Here is a 21,842-nt window from a genome sequence, read left to right on the forward strand (position 1 = left end):
GTGGGTCACAGAGTTGAGATGATGGAAAGACATGAAGTGGACAATATTTGAAACAAATAAAATTAATTAAAATCAGAGGCTTGTATTATTTTACATATTTCTGAATGCAACATCATTCAATAAGTACATAAAAAAATACTAAATTCCAGTTTAAATTTTCAGATAAGAACCACGAAGATAAAATACATTGTTTAGTGTATTATATAGCTCAGTAATACACATCCTCTTACAATGTATTACTTGAAATAAATACATTTCTATTTTAGACCAGTACTGCAGTAGAGACAATCTGCCACCGTAGACAGCTGTATGTGGTTAATTCATCCGTTCATTAAATGATAACAGGACTATGGGTTAAATTTGCTAAAGCTTCCGAAAATTAAACATGGTGATGTTGCCAATAGGACTCAATCAGATTCTATCTATCATTTCATTTACATCCTAGAAAATGATAGCCAGTATCTGATTGGTTTCTAAGAGCAACATGACCTCTTTATTTTTAGAAGCTTTAGTAAATATAAGCTCTTTTGTTTCTCATGTTTGATATATCCTCAATCCTGTGTAGGATTGAGGATGCTTGATATATACTCCCTCCTATTCACTCTGCATGCTTTCTGCCCCTAGCAGGGTGTGTTGTGGCAGTGCAGGGCTGTTAGGGGTCAAGGGTGGAGGTGGAGGGGGGAGAGGAGGGAGAGGACTACTTTGCCCATTCTCTCTGCCTGCTGCCTCATGTCCTAACTATCCCTGCCACACTCACTTCTTGCCTCAGGTCTCCTTACCTGCACCTCATGTCACCTGTCTGTCTCCCCTTCCTTCTAGACTGTAAGCTCCTTAGAGCAGGGCCCTCTTCCCTCCTGTTCTCACAGCACCCTTCTTGCATTTCAATTACAGCTCTCTTAAGGTCCATACACACTGGGCGATTTTGCCCAGTGTGCATGGACAGCGATTATCGTTTTCATCGCTGGGGGGAAAGCTGCTCAGTGCAAAGCCATCCTCAAAGCCGCTCATCTGCTGGTAACACCAGCAGATGAACTGCTATCCCGGCGATGATGCGGGAGCGGAAAGCCGCTCAAACTGGGTGTTTTGAGCAACTTTCAGCCCCGTGTGTATGTTTGGGCCTTTACTCACCTACAATCTATACCTGCATATCTTCTCACCCAGGGGCAGATTTATTAAGCTCGGTGAAGTGATAATGTGGCTGGTACTTTATCACCGGCCAATCTGCTCCTAACTGTGAAGTTACAGGCTTGGTTTGAAAAATTACAGGTAGGAGCTGATTGGCCAGTGATAAAAACCAGACCATGTATCACTTCACCGAGCTTAATAAATCTACCCCTCACTTCCCTATATCTCAGCTGTATTGTGTACTAAGATTTGTGCTGTTAATTGTGCTCTGTTTTTGTTCTTCTGTTGCTGTTATGTCTAGTTCTGTATACCCTGTACTGTTCTATTGTATTCTATATGTACGGCGCTGCATACCACTTGTACATTTTACAGGTTATTATGTATCTATCTATACTAATATGTTTCTTGTGTATGTATCAATCTATACCATTTAATGTATACTCATTTAAAACTGTAAGGTAATTGGCTAAGTTCGTGCTATAGCCCTCTTGTGGCACCATAGAAATATAAAATAATGAAAACAGTTTAGAACTGAAAATAAACATGTCTGACTGTGGAAAGTTCGCCTGAGAGCTTAGGCACACCAGTCACATATGTACAGTAGCTTAGCTGCATAGAAACCATAATAATTACCTTCAACTATACTCATAAACAAAAAAACTTTAATGATTATAATGTAATATGCTCACCAGCTGCAGCTGATAGAGCTGGTTCAACATGGTCATATGCTGAGGATTAATTGGCGAGGTTAATAGTGCAGGGTTGAGACCAATGTTTTTTGCTGCAAACTGCAAAAGCTGTGCTTGAACCTGCAGAATGGAAATGAAACCGATCATCATAACAGACGCTTATTACAGTCATTGAGCACTAAAGTTTATACCTATCATCTATATATATGCCTAGTGTCCGTGAGTCTCCTAAACACTGCCAGCAGATATTGAAACTACATCTATTTCTCACACATGCATAAACACAGAAGGTAGCAGACTAGCTTTCGAAGCTTTTGCTTCGAGCGGGCTTACTCGTTTTTAATATGAAACTAAACAGTAGTTTAAAGGTCACTTGAGTTTCAATTCCCAAGCACCACTAATTATGGGTCATTTAGTCTTTATATGCACATTATTATTTGTAATCTCTATCAGCTTATTAAGATGCAGAACATATCTGGCAATTTATAGACTGAAGACAAATAGTATCAGTATTAAAACTTCAATGACCTGAAAAGAAGCAAGTTTTAAAAATACATCACTTAAAACTTATTCTGTTTAGATAACAACCTCCATGAAGCAATGAGTTCAAACACATGCTGACTGACCTGAGGGGATAAAAACTGAGGCACTTGAGCACGAAGACTAGGCTGGGATGAGTTTAGAGGTTGCACTGACGGCTGTTGTGGCTGTTGCATGGACCTGGCTTGTGCTGCTCCGCTATTGCCAAACATACCCAGATTGCCACTCTGTATCTGTGTATATAGATGAGAATGTATATTCATTTCCGTATTAATACACTTTCATTTCGGTTTTCTCTTCAGGACTGTATGTACTATTTAAGGAAATTATCTTTGCAGGGATACACAGACTGGTGGAAATGTTGATTTACATTTTACGGTTACGTTTTTTGGCTATGTGATATCTACACAGCTGAAATAAAAGGGACTTGGCCATGTACTGGTTAAAATGACTATAGCCCAGTGTTGTTCAAACTTGGTCCCCATGGAACCCTAATAATGTGTGTTTTTCAAGGATCAATGTTATATAACATGCAGGTCAAGGAAATTTGGCTTACCTGTCTAGAGGAATTCAAGTTCTGCATGTTTAGGCCTGGCGTCATGCCACCTAGGGCCTGGTTAGGGAGTGCACTGTTTGGATGGGGGAGCTTCAGGCTTGGTGAAGGCAAAAATGGTGAAGTAGTGGGCTCTTCCACTAGGCCGCCATCCTGATTAGAGAGAGAGATGGTGAGCTGGATTCAGCCCAACAACACCAGAGATAGAGGGAAGGGTAAAAGGAAACAAGTTAAATAAGTGGTATCATGACACACAGAAAGAAAGGATAGAGGCATTCTTTCACAGAAATGTAATCTATTAATTACTATACACTTACATCCTAAAGCTAGTAACAGTGTTTTCCATAAACTTGCAGGTTTGGTAGTGTAGGGGCTGACTGGAGGGGTGGGTAGGCTAGGAAGGGGGGGGGGGTATACAATTAACCATAAGGTTTACACCACGACTAACTGGCAGGAAAAAAAATACCTATGGCATGTGAAAAGTCTATTCAATTAAATAGCCTTTTTCTCACCCTGAAAATCGGGATTTTAGCATTGAAACCCACTAATTCCAAGTAAACTGTGGAATTAATGTTTTTTTCCCTGCACAGGAGCTAATTTTGCAGGGTTTTTTCCCCCCCATGAGCTACGAGGTTTAGGGGTGTATGCAATCCCAAATCATGGCCGTCGATCCTTCCCGACAGCCATGATCCAGGCCCATTTGCATTTTACCCGACAGAAAATTGGCAGACGGGATTCAAAATCCCGCCTGCCGATCGGCGAAAAGTGGTTGTGTCTGCGTAAATACCCGATTGTCGATCTGCGGCTGGGATCGCGACAATCCACGCTCGTTATCGGCAGAACGGGCCTGACAGCTTCTAAAGTCGGGCTTGTTCTGCCGTGATCCCTCTTCAATGCTAAAGACAGCATTGAATAGGGTCCTGCCGCTATTTCCCCCTTCAGAATAGTGGCAGAGGATTGCATACCTCCTTAGTCTGATGTAGGGGAACCCTGCTAACTGAATACCTCCAGCACAGGTAAACCCTGCAGCTAATTGAATACCCCTCTAAAAATATAACCGCAATTATACTGCAGACTGCATAAAAACATCGGAAAAATCCTACGAACATAGACCATTGAATAAAATATACTTTGTGTTTGTTCTCAAACTCCACAAAACATTGCAATTCCTTGTTTGGCCAAACACATCTTAGTACAGACTCTTTAAATAAGTAAGTGTAGACTGGGAGGTTGGGCAGAGCCAGCGATTTCTCATGACCTAATAGCTTTACTGACATTTAGGAGAAGAGCGGCACATGGCCAGAAGACTGTGTTCTTCTACAGCTCAGCTGTTCACTCAGCAGAACATAAATCCTTTGCTTCAGTCACCCAACATACATTCTGCAGGATAGCAGACATCAAGTCTTATTACAGTGTGAAGCCAAGTCATGTATGTGCAACACCGCCAACATCACCAACAGCTCTAGTTAATAATATTCCTAGCAGACTAATATAGACACTAGGCAGAGAACACAAATTCAGCTGCCTTTACATGCAACTGTGCACACAGACAGTACAGTATTGCAGCAAACTGAAATCACCCATTAGCTACATGTCAAAGTTTCGTGACTAATGATAAATAATTATAAACATAATATTATAGCTATAAGTTCACACTTAAGTATACTTTGGAAATTAAAACATGAAGGGGTACATCCTAAATTGAAATAACAATTCTAAACATGCTTATGGAGATCAAGCAATGATGCCTCAGGACGTGAATGTAGCTGTGCGATTCTAGTTACATGTTGGCATGGTTTTGGCTGTAAGTAAAAAAAGTCTAAGGGAGAAAGGTATGGAGCGGGTTTTCTATATTCTTACATAAAAATGAAGCTTTAAATCACTTGTGACTATGCTGTAAACCATGGGTCTTCAAGTCGGCCCTCCAGATGTTGTGAAACTACAAATCCCAGCATGCCTTGCCACAGTTTTGCTATAAGGGAGTGTTAAAACTGTGGCAAGGCATGCTGGGATTTGTATTTTCACAACATCTGGAGGGCCACAGTTTGAATACCCATGCTGTAAACTAAAAAATGCACCTCTAGTACACACAATTATTTAAAATACAGTGCTTAAAATAAGAAACACAGGCAAATCCCTTTTTCTATATCCACCTTGTCCAGGAAAGTGGGGCGGTCCATGGAAGACTCTTTGGAGATCGGTGACGGGCGGCAGTTCAAGGGTTTGGCGACCATTGTGTTGTAGTCGGACATTCCCAATCCACGCTTGTCCATTTCCACCTTCTTTTCCAGGAGAGCGCCTAGAAATTAGGAAGCACAGACTTAAATGCATTTAATACCAACTTATCTAAATGCATTAAAATATTTTCTCCATGGGCTTTTGTGCAGCAACAAATTACAATTTTACATTCAGTCCAGAGAATGAAGATATTTACAATTGTGCCTAACTGGAAAGTATGATTGATGCCAGTCAGCTATAATAAAACTTGATAAAATGACTGTCACTGTTTTCGCTCATTGATAAAGACTCACTCATGGCCTGGTCCAGATTCATATTGTTACTCTTCAAGGCTTCTTCAGCAGGCTCTTTCTATGGAGAAAAAAACTTAACTTCAAGAGGTTTGCACAACTTTTAAGACTTTCAATTTGAAATATTTTACCAACAGTATTTCCTGTACACATCATGCAATGATACATGTGATTTGAGAAAAGCTCCCGATTCCATTACCATTACTAAGAGCTGCTTAACGCAGACTATGATTTGCGTTCCTGAGGCGCCCAAAGCATACTCCCCAATAAGTGCCACATATTGGGGCTAACTGGAGTCCATTACCACAGATAATTGGAGACCAGCCTTGATAGTAAAAGATTATCCACAAAGAGCATGAAGCACGTAAAAAGGCATATACAAAAGCTAGTTACATGACCCTAATTTGCTAACATAATTAAAGAGGGGTATGCAATTGTGCGCGTTCACAGATTGCGGGTAATTGCTGCCCCAGGGTCTATTCGATTATCCCTGACAAACCGTCTCAAGCCGTGGCTCATCAGAGATTATGTTTCTCCTGCCCCCGGGGTCCCGCTTGCAAGTAAAAACATGGCTATTGCTCATGAAAACACACAGGTTTCACTGGTCCTGTATTTTGTTTTGGGTGACCTAATTCACCATCAGATCGTGTAGCATTTACAATCATTTTGAGAATGGTCCATTTAAGAGAATATTAACTCACCGGAAAACCCATGTCAGTGAGCTGTTTAGTCAATCGGGTCATAATCCAGGCCTCATCAGACTTGTTTGTAATCTTCATGCCCTGTTTCAATAGATAAGACATAAAAATAATATAGCCACTCTCGGCGTACCAGGTCCGGGTGACTCAGCCAAGCCAATTCTCCTTTTTTGATCATAATGTATTGCGGAAATAAAACTATTGGTAAGTGGCAAAGCTGTATTAATAGCATATGGGATGTTGCAAGATCTCTACATCTGTGTGTGTGCAACAGAGTCAGAGGGGTAAATGTGTGAAGCTTGGAGAAGTGGGATATATCCTCATAAAGAACATCATGTGCATTGTGATAATGCACCAGCCAATCAGCTCCTAAGTGTAAATTTACATATTGGAGCTGATTGGCTGGTGCATGATAACCTTGCACATAACGTTTTTTGGAGTATAGATACCACTTCTCCAAGCTTCATACATATACCATTGAATCTCTGCAAATAGGACTTTGATGTGAGTAGCCTCAACTATCCTCACACCATTTTCTGCTGTGCCTAATCTGAGGCTTTGGATGTGTATAAAATCAATTTCTGCCCCTGCTAAGTCACAGACCAGCGTCTCTACTAAACAGTGAGTGTCTTTTCACTGCAGCTGTCACGGGACTAAGATTCCCAACTTAAAGAAAACATAACGACATGCTACTGGTCTCGGTGCATCTGAGGTCAGTAGGTTGATACTGAAGGGTAAACAATGACAAAATGTCAACATGGAAATGGTCAACATTTTTTGGCATCAACGTCGTTACCTGAGCACTTGAACCTGCAATTAGTGTAGCCCATTCTTTGGGCCAGGTTCCTTGCTCCACTACATTCGGCACAATTGACCATTCACATTCAGAGTCCACATGGATCTTAAAGTATGAAAAAGTAAAAAAAAAGGTACTTGTTTCCTAGCACGGCACCCATCGCATCGTATACCATTACACTAAATAAGGTATACGATGGTATGCGATGCGATATTGTACAATAAAATATCGCATGGCATCGTATGCTATACTATGGCATACGATGCGATCGTATACGATTTTTTATTGTACAAGCACCCTGATGGGTCCTTACAATGTTAAATGCCCCCCCATAGTCAACGCCACCCCCAGGATCAACGCCAACCCGTAGCGTGGCGAGCGCAGCGAGCCCGCAAGGGGCAGCGGTACGCGCCCTCTGACCTTTTCATACCCCCACTATCCACGTCGGTGTAGAATTGATTTCAGATAGTGTGGTGAGCGCAGCGAGCCAACAAGCCCAAAGCATGGCGAGTGCAGCGTGCCCTGCGAGGGGATGCAGAATTTGAGCCCGAAGCGCGGTAAAGTACTTAGTGTCCGCTCGCCACGATTCGGGCTTGGAGGCTCGCTGCGCTCGCCACACTATCAAAAATCAACTCCACGCCGACGTGTATAGTTGGGGTATGAAAAGGTCGGAGGACGCGTACCGCTGTGCTCGCCATGCTTCGGGTTGGCGTTGATAGTGGGGGTGGAGTTGCCAATGGGGGTGCATTTACCATTAAATATTATAAAAAAATCGGATTGCATCGCATGCCGCTATATTGCATGCGATGCAATGCGATTGTATAAGATGTAATACAATCAAAATCAGGGGTGCCGTGCTAGGAAACATGTACCAAAAACACCCCATGAAAAACTCATGTCGACCTTCTCAGGTGTCGAACATTGCGACGTCGACAGTTTGTCAATGTTGACCTTGTGCATGTCAACCCTATGGTGTGGACCTATTGACCATCTATCTAGACACTGTCAACCTATCATCTGGATACCATGAGGACACATCTGTATAAAGGTTGGTATAAAGATTTCCTGATTTGCAGAGCACTGAAATGGAACATACACCTATATAAAAGGTGACATATATTAGACTTGACAATGTAGCAAACGGTTTAGAAGCCTGCTGCATTATGGACCCATACCTTGTTGGAAAGTCCTTTCTTGGAACCATTACCCCAACTACTGCAGGATGAGCTACTGTCTTGGGAAGCAGCATTATTCCATACATCACTTTCCTCGTCCTCCCACTGGCTGAGTCCGATTTCCTCTACGCCACTTCCCCAACCTTCTTGCATAGATTTAGGTGCTAAAGAGAGAAACAAGTGATGTTATTTGGGAAGCTACAGTAAGTTACCTGCTTTACATTTTACCTTTGAAAATTCTATATAATAAATCTAAATGTTCATAGAACATGTCACATGTCCATACATGTACAACCTAAAGTGCGTGATGCTTGTGGAACTTAATTAGGAATAATCATAAAACAAAAAAAATCTCAAAAAAACACTACCTACTCCCCTCTGCATCCCCACCCTCATAGACAACAAATGCAAGCTGGTTACTGAAGGGGCGGTTGTGCTCTGTATGTACCAGACTCATGTGCACCGGCATGATGACAGCGCAACGGTCAATTGACAAATAATAGTGGTTGGAGGTACTGCGAAATAGGAGCAGGAAAGTGAGTCAATGGGGCAAGAGGGATATGAGTGACAAGGGTGGGTAGCGAGAGGGAACACATGATGGAGCAGAAGGTGAAGGAGCGGATATATATATATATATATATATATATATATATATATACACACATACATATACACATATATATATATATATACACATATACACAAAATAAGTTGGGGGGAAAACGTAGAAGAAAGATCAAGAGATTGGAGAGGGATCACATGAAAGCAGAGAGATGGAGTGAGAGAGGAGTGGTGTAGACCATTTGATAAATATAAAAAAAAGGCTAGGCAATGCCAGAGAAAACACCTTGCTAAATTATACTCTATGGGGGTCGATCCTATTAGTGACGAAGGGTACGAGTTGCCGTTTGGGTGCCATTTAAATGCTGAAATCGGCACCCGAATTAAGCCAATCTCGTACCCCTTGCTGAGCCAAATTTTATTAAAATGGCTTGCACCCTGGTGCCGCAATGATTCGCGGGTGCATATCATCCGCACCTAATAGGATCGACCCCTATGTAGTGAAAGTATGTGGATACCAATTCAGGTGCATAAAAGCAAGCATATATACAAGCATTGTCCATAGTCACGAAATAGTCGTAGGATGGGTAATACTGAAAAGCTCCTTGACTTCCAATGAAATACTTGTAGTCAAATCATTTGTTCTAGGAAACAAAGCTCACAGTTTAAAACTGCCTATAAAAGTCACATCAGCACAAAAGCTGTTCATCAGGAGCTTCATGAATTGGCTGTCCATGCCACACATCTGGAGTGGCCCTGGAGCAATAGATACCGCACGTTTGCTCTGGAGTTCATTACTACGCCTCACCATCTGGCAGTCTGAAAGAGGAATCTGACTTTTTACGGATTCTAAGAGAATGCTTCCTGTCTGAATTCATACCTCCAATTGTACATTTTAGTGGAAGAGCAACACTGATGTTCCAGTTTCTAAATACAGTATGTTAATGCTTGGACACAGCTGAACTAATTATTACCTCAGGTCGGATTAATTTAACCTTCTGTGCTTAGCCATGGATATCTTTAAAACCTTTATGGCTTTAAATGACTGAGTTTGGGAACCACTGGTGCAGAGGGTGCCATTATCAGGACAGGCATTCACAGTAAACACAAGCAGGATATATAGGCTGGAGAGTGGCAGCCTCCTTGTGCAGCCATTACAATAATATAAATATACCCATTCTAATAGTCTTGTGGATCTTTCAGGTTCTGTTGTTTTACAAACTTTAACTTGGTAGCAATGAACATTCTTCTTGGAGAGGTGACTCCCTCCTTGCTTTTCTCCCATGAACATGAATCTTGTTCAGTGTTAAGGCCCCTACACACACTACGAAGTCTTCTTATGATGAACGACCCCATTATAAATCACCTCCTGAACAACCAAGAACGACTCAGTTCAGGGTCGTTTAGGAGGTGAATCTGTTAACATCATCTAGTGTTTATGCTGTGAATGACAGACAATTACCAACGATGCCTGTACCCGCGGGTTGTTAATGACCATAGCCATCGTCCATGCATGCAGGTTAATTTGACTATGGTCATTAACATTGTTTGTTTTTTCTATAGAAAAAGGTCCTGCATCGTTTGTGGTCGTTTGGTCATCCGTTGTGCACCAGCGATCACCTGCAATGCTGAGGTCATTCATTTTCACTTCATTTTTTAAATATCGTTACCACGGAATAGACTAAGATCTTAAAATATTATAGGCCTGCTCTTTCAGTAATTGTTTTTGAAAGAACATTCCAGGGAGGAGTAATGAATGTCCTCCATTTTTACATTATCTGCTAGACAAAGATTGATGAAGACCAAAGTCTTCACAAATCCCTTTGTAACTTTTTCAGGTCCATAGTAGTTTCCTTTGATGGAGGCATGCTTTCATTCACAAACCTGCATGGTAGCAATGACCACATTTTAATTGTTAATTTATAAAAAAAATCATAGACATACAGTCAAAGTACATTCTTTAGTGCAGGAATGGGGAACCTTCGACCCTCCAGCTTTTGTTTAACTACACATCCCAGCATGTCCTGCTACAGTTTTTCTATTTGTCCATGCTAAACCTGTTGCAAGGCATGCTGGGATGTGTAATTTATCAACAGCTGGTGGGTAGAAGGTTCCCCATCCCTATTTAAGTGCATTTATTTATTGTTTTGCCTTATTCTGTACAAATTAAAGTCTACAAATATTAAACGTCATGTTGATGCATTTACAGGCCGTTGTTTCATTAATATGTATAACTAAGACTTCTAAATCCTAACATTGTAGACAACTCTTGTATCCAGAAAAAAAAAGAAAAAATAAGCACACAAAAAATAAAAAAAATAAACAGCTATCTGCAGAGGCAGAGGTATACTTACAAACATCCAATCCTAAACTTTGACAGTCATCATGATCATATTCTTGATTTTACACCTGTCCCTGACTATAGGCAAACAACATATACTTTTTTATGCATATAATTGTGTGCACCAATTAGCAGTTGAACAAACATGTCCTTTTTGTACTCTGTCTTCATTAGAATAGCCATTCCCTTCCCAATATAGCCCCTCCAGGTGCATTGACAAAAATGCCAGCCGAGAATCAAGAATTCTGCATTCTGGGCATCTGCTGAGTTATGTCATTCAAACCAGTATTCAAGCCTTTAATACCTATTCTGAATGGGGCAGTACGGACGGTGTAATGGTTAGCATTACTGCCTCACAGCGCTGAGGTCATGGGTTCGATTCTCACCATGGCTCTAACTGTGCAGAGTTTGTATATTAACCCTGTACTTGCGTGGGTTTCCTCCGGGTACTCCGGTTTCCTCCCACAATCCAAAAATATACTGGTAGGCTAATTGGCTCCTAACAAAATTAACCCTAGAATGTCTGTGTTCATGTAAATGTGGTAGGGAATATAGATTGTAAGCTCCACTGGGGCAGGGACTGATGTGAATGTTCAAATATTCTCTGTAAAGCGCTGCGGAATATGTATGCGCTATATAAGAAACTGTTAATAAATAAATAAATCACCTACAGTACTGTATATGTGTACTTTTTTTAATTTTTGGAATTGCTCTATCCACTTTTATTAAGTGGATAGAGCAACAGTTGATACATTTACAAGCCGGATGTCATATGTCTACGTTTTTTTACTTATTTTGAAATCACTAAATTAGGCATTAAAAGTCCAAAGGGGTTTATGGCTTAAATGTAAAATCTTTCCTAATATTACAAGATCTACACTTCTTAAGGGTGTTACAGTGGTGGCGTTCTGCATATAAACAGAAGTAGCACAAATTTGATTTCCGATTTTTACATTCAGATGAAAACAAGTAATATGAAAAATGCATGCTTTAATTTTGAATTGTATACAGTGGGGCGAAAAAGTATTTGGACATCCACCAATTGTGCAAGGTGAGGTCTGTAATTTCCATCAAAGGTACACTTCAACTGTGAGAGACAGAATGCGGAAAAAAAACTAAAATCAAGTTGTATTCTTTTTAAACATTTTATTTGTACACCTACCAACCAGCAAGCTTTCTGGCTCTGACTGACCTGTTATTTCTTCTTTATTAAGCTCTTCTATCCTCTTGTTACGTGTATTAATGGCACCTGTTTGAAATGGTTATCTGTATAACAGACACCTGTCCACACCCTCAAACAGTCAGACTGCAACATGTCCACCATGGCCAAGACCAGAGAGTTGTCTAAGGACACCAGGGACAAAATTGTAGAGCTGCGTAAGGCTGGGATGAGCTACTCGACAATATCCAAGACTTTTAAGAAAACCCAATGGTTCACGTATAACTCAGATGGCAGGGATATACGCAATAGCAGGACACATTCTGCACATGTGCAGAAAGGTTTCTTTGAGCTCACATGTAGTTCTGCCAATCCTCAGCCGTTTGGGTCTGGAACCTGGGCGGTGCTGGACTGTGTTTTTTAAAACAGGGGTATCTTGGCTTTGTAGTGGAGTCTTCCTAAGATGGCCACGGGCTGCAACCATCACAGTAAGTTGCATCTTAGATTGAAGATGAGGCAGAGATAACAAAATTGGCCAATGTCTGAATCAGGCACCTTAAGCCGTTTACACATGGGGTGATTCATCTAAGCGATTTTGACTACATCATCAAAATCACTAACAATGTGTCCCTGAATCATCCCACGTGAACACAGTGGGCTGTAGCGATACGCAGTCCTGCAGTGTCACTATCACCAGGCCTAATAGACACTGCAGGCAAGAATTTTCTTGCCAGACGCTACAGTGTCTATTTGGCTGTACACACAGGCTTCAGCAGGGGAATGGCCGTCCAGCTTATCTCCGGCAGCGACTGGACGATTTTGACTTCTCAAAATTGCTTCGTCAAAATCTCCCAGCAGCAACTCGTGTGTACACCCCTTTAGGTCACTAAAACATCATTAGAACAAGCCTGGTAATTCATGGACATAAACATTACTTAAACAATTATTTTTACGGTGGAAGTTAATTCCAAGAATATTTAGAAGTAAAAACAGTAATACACCCATAATGTAAGTTAATAAGGGGTGACACTTAGAACATGTGCACACTTACAGACTACTAGAGCACTGGACTTGACAATTGACTGAAGTTATGTACATAACATGGTGCGATACTTCAGAGAAAAAGCAAGTTGTTTGCCAGATTACAGTTTTACATTATTTTTATTATTCATTATAATATTGACCAGTCTCTGAAAAAATTAAGGTTATATTTTGTGTTTAGTCACCTTGAAAAAAAACCTGCATAACCTGATCATCTTAATTCCAAGTCTAAAATACAGATGTATTAAGCCTGGGGAAGAGATAAACTGGAGATAAAGTTGAGATAAGCGAAAGGAGATTAAGCACCAGCCAATGAACTGTGTTTGAATATAACAGTTGGGAGTTGATTGGCTGGTGCTTTATCTCCTTTCACTTTATCTCCACTTTAACTCTTCTCTAGGCTTAATACATCTGCCCCATTATTTGAAATAACAGAACACAACAGTCTTTATATTATTTATGCTCTACCCAACATATTGTACATGGAGAAAATTTGAGGAGATCCCTATTTACATACCTGGTTTGCACAGCACAGGCGCAACAGTTGGAGCACTTGTCCTTCCATAAGTTCCAGGAGATTCAGCAGAGCCATCCGCCCAACCTGAACCACTATTGGGGGGCTTGCCCCATGCTGAAGTCCCATTGTCAACTGTAGCAGATGGAGATGGGGTCTCTCCCCATGAGGTTTCAGCCTTTGAATGCACAGGAGGCATATCTCCCCAGCCTGCAACAAAAAAAGAGTATATGATGATAGGGTCATTAAATAAATGAAATACATAGTATCATAGGCCAATTGAGCCCCCGGAACTATTCAATTAGAGCCCAAGATCAAACTACAGAGGCTGAAATAGATTTCTGCGTTAAATGCCCTGAACCTGTTAACAAATCAGTCCGGGAACTTATCCAGTATTCTATAAATCTACTTACAGTATCGGATAATTTACTGCCTGAGGAAAAGGTGCTCTAATTGAGTAGCCTGGGCATTAAAGCACAAGGATACCACCCTTTTACCCTCATGGTACATCACTACTTTTAACTGAATACGACTACATGTGTTACTTACATTCACAAAGATTAGTGTGGGCAAGGGACACTTCAACTTCACTATGTAGCTGCTTTCAGAACTTTGATCAATCACTGCTATGCTGGTTTTATGGCTTTCTCCTCCTGCAACTAGGTGTTCACTTGCGTAACTAAGTATGTAGAGACTGCCTTAGCACCAACCCCTCCACCCTTCCCGCAAGCTGCAGCTATGGAGGATGTAGTTTCCTGCCAACCAAGACACAGTCCCAAGCTGACCGCATCCTTGCAGTGTCATGATTTGCAGGTATTTAGGAATGTGACAGAAGTGCCTGCTCCCATAAAAGTTGTCGCTCCCCCTCCTCCACTCTGCTATCCAGCAATACTGGCTGCTAGCTTTGCCTGTTCGGATTCCTTATGCGCATGCATGGCCTGACATTGTTGGAACAAGCAAAAGAGAGTGGAAAGACACAAGAATGTCTCTGTGTGGTGCACCGGAGAGATTTTTAATAGTAAAAAATAACCTTTATTAATTCATTTGATAAAATTTAGCGAAATAAAAGACATGACTAAATTGGACTTTAAAATCACAAACAGAGCAGCATGCACGCTCCAGATCTGGTAAGAACCAAGCTGCAGCGCACGGTAACAAGTAGTTTTGTTATGGTATCATTTCAGTTAATACAATTAGATTATACGTGAATACTGAACTGTATCAATCTAACTAAATATACAAAATAAATTTAAAAAAAAACCTTTACGTGTAAATGTACAAACAATATGAAAGGTAGCACTACTGCAGTTCTTTGTAACAGCTTTTACATTTCCAGTAACAACTCAAATATGTGTCACTGATTCTTTGTGCTTTATTAATATAGGATAGGACACCCATGGATGCTAACACCATGTTCAGAATACAATTTTCATTTTATACAGCTTTGAAAAGACACTTTAAGCCGACTAAGAACAAATAGGTAGCTTCTTCATAAGAAGATCTACCTTTCTCTAATCCTTCCAGCACTTTTAAAAGGGAACAAACAGCCGGTGTCTGTCACCACGGAGGTGACATTGGTACTCTGTATATCACGTGGATACAGACTTAACAGTTTAAATTTTTTTTTTACCTCAGTTAATAATGAACACGTTTCTGATCAATGGCACATGACAGCCAAAATATGGAACGATCAGTAGCATATGTGGCATGTAAGTATATATGGAATGAGATGCAATACCTCATATGCTTATATACTTACAAGAGCCAAAGCTCAGGAGATGAGCTGTGCAAAACCACAGGGGGGGGGGGGTGTGTCGGGTTGTCGCTGAAATACGGGTGCAAACAGAAGATCGTGCCAGAACAGAGCTCCAATTGAATATCTCCATTGGGTGCCATCTGCTGTCTGCAGTGAGGAAAACAACTGAATTTCCTCCCTACATGCAAGAACCCCGCACTGCACAAAATAATCTGAAATATGGGGATGTCAGTATTATTACTCACATCATAGCCTTACAAGAGGATTCGTCCTCCCCACCCTCTTTTTAAATTATGCAGTCTCTGAGGGGTAGATATATGAAGCAGTGCTAAGGCCCCTTTCACAAACACCGGCAGCTGCCGGTTGGCGAAACCCTGCACGGAAAAAGCCGCCCGTCCATTCACATGGGACGGTCACAGCTCAGCCGCCCGGTTGCAGCCGGCTGTCACCAATGGAAAGGATGGCTGCCGGGCTGTGGCCATCCCAACCATTGTAAACTTCTGCACACGGCATGACTTGTTGGCCGTGCGGGGTTTCGCCGCCCGGCGGCTGCCGGTGTGTGTGTGTGAACGGGGCCAAAGGGAGGAGAAGTGGCCCATGGCATCCAATCAGCACCGAAGTAACATGTATAATTTGCATAATATAAAATTATACAGAGCAGCTGATGCTGTTGCCACGGGCCATTTTTCCTCTGGCTCACTTCTCCTCCCTTATCACTGCGTCATACATCTACCCCTCAGTCTTATGTTCACCAGACAGTATACTAGAATCCACTGCAGAAATACTAGTAAAGCCTGTGGATGGGGGAAGGGCACTTGCTTTCCCCATCCTGGCACCTAAAACACTCTTCAAGGAAACCTATTATTTTTTTTTTTTAAAGTCCTTCGTTAATGGAAAAACAAAGACATTACAACTGCAACTGGTTTCTAATTAAGTCAATGACTATCTTGATCAGATATACCGTAAGCTAAAATAAAGGAAAAACACAAAATGTATATGACAGTTGTTCCCAAAGTGTGTGCCATGGCACCCTGGGGTGCCTTGGGAGACTTGCAGGGGTGCCCTGGGTTGATGACCATAAAAAATATCTATGACTAATGTAATAGGCAAAATGTGGACAAACAGAAGTGAATCCTGTCCATTATCACATAACTGATATGATCAATGAGAAACTTTTGCCCTAGGGGTGCCGTAAAAAAATTTTGATACTCGGGGGCCCCATGATTCCAAAAAGTTTGGGAACCCCTGGTATATTGGTATAATACTGTTAAAAAGTCAATGCATAGCACCCAGGCTAGGACACTACAAATGGGAATCCTGTGACTATCCAATCTATAGATAGTACACCATCCCTTCTTGCCACCACAGTCCAGGGGTGAAATTTAATAGGATGAGAGATTCAGAAAATAGCAGATTTGGTAAGAAACCTCCAGTGTTTTTAAAGCGGCAATCATTTACACTTTAAAATCAAACTAGTTCTGCAGTGTAAATGATTGCCGCTTTAAAAACACTGGAGGTTTCTTATTAAATCTCTCAGCCTATTAAATCTCACCTCTTACTTCATATAGAAGAAATTCACACATATTACTGGTTCTTTTTAATCCCTGCAGAAATCGGTACTTATGTATTATCTGGGCTCCCATGTTAAATGCACCCCATTTTTTCATACCCCTACTATCCAACTACGCGTGGAGTTGATTTTATATAGTGTGGCGAGCGCAGCGAGCCACCGTGCCCGAAGCGTGGCGTGGGGACGCGTCTCATAAGAAAAACGGGAGCACAGATATTACATAAGTACCCAGAAATCTTTTTAGACTCAAAATTCTCTATGGGGAGCTATAAAACTGACTTTTTAATGGGATACAATTATTAGGTCGACCACTGCAGGTCGACAGGCCATAGGCTGATACCTGAAATAGGTCGACAAGGCTAAGGTCGACATGGTTGGAAGGTCAACACAAACATTAAGTTGACAATGGCAAGGTCAACAGTCAAAAGGTTAACATGAGTTTTCCAGGTGTCGACTGAAGGCCTGTCAACCTCCAATGACTCATACCCCTTTTTATCACTATTACACTATATTGAGTTTTGTGTTTTCCTTCATTAGATTCAGACAATTGTCTCTGCAATATCATTTTCTGTAATATTTCTCCATTGTTGTACAAGTATATATGGGCCTTGTTCTAGTGATCATCGTATATGCCTCTGTTTACAACATTTTGCGCCATCGCTCTGTTTCAATTCCCCATTTGTTCATTCCCTTTATAGTTATTGTCTGGTGTTCTGCAAATAAAAAAATGTTAAAGGACACCAAAAGATAAGTACTTCCAAAGGCTGGCTTCAATACACACAGGGGTCCCTTATTGTTAACTGTACCGCACCTGAAGATGCCCTATTTCCAAGAAGATGAAGACACTGTACTGTCAGTGCAGGAAGTGAGCAATTTCTGCTCATCTCCTGCAGTGTCAGGACTGGAAGTTATCAATCAAATGGGGATGAGGACATAGCAGCTGCTCATGTGGTAAAACCATTAGGGTGAATGTATATTCTCAAGTAACTTTTACAGACTACATTATTTTATCTAGCTCAAATGTATCCTTTGCATAGCAGAGAAATTTTGTTAGATTAGATTTGTTATGTTGTGCTGACTTTATTGTATCCATAGAACAGGTGAAAATCACGTAAATTGGCAAAATTGCACTGCATTCATGGCCGTTTATGGGTAAAAAACATCCATGACTGAATACTTATAAGTGAATCTTTGTCATTTTTTTTTAACCAGACAAAAAAACTGGTCTGGGACTGAATACCCCCTGCATATACAAATTTGTTTCATTTGCTGTACTCCTTGTATACCAATGTGACATGTACACATAGATTGCAGTAGACTGGCTGGATTCTAATGCAGTTGAAACTGGGCCAAAACACATTAAAGCATTTTGCTGTATAATATAGCTGATGTAAAGCAGAAAAAGGCCTCACCTGGACCAATTAGTGGGGATCGGTTCTGCTGGGCACTTGGCTGCTGAGGTGGCAGAGGTTCAACCAAATTGGTAATTGGGGGAGTAATTGGGGTAGTGTTGGTGTTATTTGCTGGAACAGTCTGAACTACTGTGTTATTCCTATCCCAAAGGTTTACAGTTTTACTGCTGTAATTGCTTGGATCTCCCCAAGCTGAGGTACCATCATCAATTTCAATTTTGCGACGTATGGACGGTGGTGAAGGCTCCTCCCAACCACTGGGCTCTAAGTTTACGTCCTTTTGTTTGGCTGGTGGTGGTGGTGCTGGTACTGGCCCTGGCCCACCAGCCCACCCAGATCCAGTCTGCTTTACAGATGCAGCTCCTCCCCAACCACTCACATTGCTATCTTGGGGTTTGTTGCTCCAATTCTGCTGGGGAGTTTTTAAAGGTTCCCCCCAGCCTGTACCCGAATTAGCCTTGGTGCTTGTGCCATTGCCCCATGAATTGGTTCCTGACCGTGAATTCTCATTCCAACCTATTCCAGACTTGCCATCACTGTCCCAGCCTGTAACATTTTTCTTTCCATCAGTCATATGTGCTGGAACAGGTGGCAAATCAGTCCAGTCTCCACCTCCAGATGTCCAGCTGGGATTTGATTTCTGCCCATCTCCCCAACTTTGGGGTTTGGACTTGTGAGGTTCACTCCAAGTCAGAGACTTGTCCTCTTGATTAGCGGATCCACTCCAAGCATGACCGCTTTTGGCAGCAGCATTGACAACAGTAGAGTTTGTAGGGTCTCCCCACCCCCCTGGACCATTTGGCGTTTTATTTTCTACCCAACTTGCATTTACTGAAGCAGGTATAGGTTGGGAGCTGACCCATCCTGATACTGAAGAGGTATTTGTACTGTTCATGATGGACCCTTCACTCTTACCCCCTGAGTTTGGAGGCTGCGTATTTGTACAACCCCAAGCCTCTGTCCCAACGTTCTTCTTGTCGGCCCGTTGCTGTTCTTCAAATTCCCAAGCAATATTTTGCTTAACTGGGACTTGTCCCCACCCTGTGTTAGATAGAACCCTTGGATCAAGGTCCTGTCTTGGCAACTGTACCTGCCCCTGATCTGCTATACCACTGTCTGTCCGCTGACCTTCTCCCCCTCTTCCTTCATTTGGATTTCCAGCACTGTCACTACTTCGATCATTAGGTGATGTACTGGACGATACAGATTTGGCCCTAGAGTTAATTTGATCATTTCCCTGCTGTGGAGGATTCTGAATGGTAATACTAGAACTATCCCACCCTGTTGATGCTTTTCCATTGATGTCATTAATGGAATGCGGATTTGGAGCCTTACCCCATTCACCATTCATGTTGTTGGCTGCACTACGGTTTTGCTGACCCCAAGGTCCAGAATGCATATTTACAACATTACTTCTACCCCTACCCCATGCCAATACACCCGGGCTGGTAGGTGGTCCTGAATCCCATGCACTAACCCCAGTTCCATCCTTCTGCATTACACACCCCGACCCATTTTGTTTAGCACTTGCAGCTGTACTAGAAGTATCTCCAGTTTCCTGATTGAACCCAGAGTTGCAGTTTCCAGCAGTGGGAACACTTGGTGATAAACTCCAAACTGAACTGCCTGTGCTGTCACCACCAACCCCACTCACTTGAGAAACTGAACCATTAGCACCAGGAAGGCTTTGCAGGTGTGGTGGGATGATGCTCCCCATTCCAACAGCCATTCCCCAGTTGGGCAGTCCATTTGTCTGCATTGCATTTATGGGGTTTGGTGAAGAATTCATGGGGTTAGTGTTATTTGGTCCATCAGTGTTAAGGTTCTGAGGTTGTATGCTGAAAGACACATTCTGAGAAGTGGACGTTTGTGGTTCTGTGCTCTCTTGTGACTGCAGATTTCTCCAAGCACCTAAGGTGCCTGCTGTGTTTCCATTCTGGTTGTTGATATTCTGACCTATGGGACTGACTGGACTGCAAATGTTGGAAGAATTACCTCCACCCAAAGTTCCTTCATGTCCAAGCACAGGCCAGGCAGCTGGATTGGCATTTGGGTTAAGATTAAGATTAATGCCAGTATTTGAGTTGGAAGAACCCCAGCAGTTCTGATTTCTTCCCTCTCCAATCATTGTGTCCACCTTTCCGTCCCCACTACTGGAGGAGCAGTGAGCAATGCCAGAACTGCCTGAAGCTGCACCCCAAACTCTTGCCAAGTTTCCATTCCCATTTGCTCCACCAGCTCCAAGGGCACTCTGGCTAGAAGTGCTTTGGATGAGTGCTCCATTGTTGCCATTATTGCCATTTGTTTTCTTTGTATGTCCAGTGAAGTTGCCTTGGGCACTTGTTGTAGCCATGCTACTTTTCTCTGAGCCACAGTTGGAGGCAGAGTCAGTGTCTGTAGTACATTCTGAGGCAGTTTCAGTCTCAGTTCCTGTAATGGAAGGCCACGCTTCCTTATCAGTCCTGTCTATTATCACTTTATCCCAGCTATAGCTGTTTTCACCTCTGAGAGTAGGCTGTGGTCCCCAGTGGGAATTTTCATAATGATCTCCTAGACCACTGTGACTGAGATCTGAAAACAAAAAAAAGCAAATATCAATAAAAAGCAGGTTTTTTTTTTACATCTAGTTATACGTTTTAATTTATAACACAATAGCACATATTATGAAAGGGAGCAGTCTACTTTTAAGATAAACTATTCTAAATTCTGCCCATTTATTGTAAAAGGATCATGTGCAAGGACACCGAAAGTGTACATTTTGCTTCAATTGGCCTGTGTTAAGGAGAGAAAATGAAGAGTAATCTAGCACAGAGTGACAATGAAAGCCAACCAGTAACTTTTGAGGTGGTGTGCAAAGCGTGCAACATCTCTAAAGCTTGTTCCAACTTATCGGTTTCGATTTTTGAGATTTCAGTCAGTATGCCTTTTCAAAAATGGATACCCCCAGCGGTGTAGCTAGGTGCTACAGTGCCCGGAGCAAGGGCATGCTTTGCACCCCCCCATTTGTAGCAGGCATTGTACATTATTATATATGCACCCCCAGGCTGCTCCCCCTGTATAATAATAATACCAACATGACCCCACAGGATGCTCCCTCTGTATAGTAACAGGACACCACAGACTGCTTCCACTGTATAAAAACAGGACACCACAGGATGCTCCCTCTGTATAATAACAGGACCCCGTAGGCTGGTCCCCTGTATATTAACAGGACCCCACAGGCTGCTCCCCTTGTATTAAAAGGACACCACAGGCTACTCCCCTGTATAATAATAGCACCCCAAAGGCTGCTCCCCCTGTATAATAACTGGACCCCACAGGCTGCTGCCCCTGTATAATAACAGGACCCCACTGGCTGCTCCCCCTGTCTATCAAAAGGACATT

At 42.0% G+C, this 21,842-nt stretch overlaps 1 protein-coding gene across 5 annotated transcripts in view; it reads right to left on the reverse strand.

Moving 5' to 3' along the window:
* Positions 1-21,842, reverse strand: part of TNRC6C (trinucleotide repeat containing adaptor 6C) — a 128,277-nt gene that overhangs the window by 21,478 nt on the left and 84,957 nt on the right. For 3 of the 5 annotated variants that reach the window (XM_083147868.1, XM_083147867.1, XM_083147869.1), the window contains 9 exons: positions 18,459-21,029; positions 13,724-13,930; positions 8,105-8,268; positions 6,137-6,217; positions 5,439-5,496; positions 5,061-5,206; positions 2,911-3,084; positions 2,441-2,587; positions 1,815-1,934 (listed from right to left, as the gene is read on the reverse strand). In XM_083147868.1, coding sequence (XP_083003994.1) covers positions 1,815-1,934; positions 2,441-2,587; positions 2,911-3,084; positions 5,061-5,206; positions 5,439-5,496; positions 6,137-6,217; positions 8,105-8,268; positions 13,724-13,930; positions 18,459-20,811 — 3,450 coding nt within the window. In that variant the 5' untranslated portion in view covers positions 20,812-21,029. Of the gene's footprint in view, positions 1-1,814; positions 1,935-2,440; positions 2,588-2,910; positions 3,085-5,060; positions 5,207-5,438; positions 5,497-6,136; positions 6,219-8,104; positions 8,269-13,723; positions 13,931-18,458; positions 21,030-21,842 lie in introns of all 5 variants that reach the window. The other 2 variants (XM_083147865.1, XM_083147866.1) reach the window with 2 other exon arrangements.

The sequence above is a fragment of the Crinia signifera genome, chromosome 6, assembly GCF_055691185.1.
Source record: "Crinia signifera chromosome 6, ASM5569118v1, whole genome shotgun sequence".
In the NCBI taxonomy this organism is placed as follows: Eukaryota; Metazoa; Chordata; class Amphibia; order Anura; family Myobatrachidae; genus Crinia; species Crinia signifera.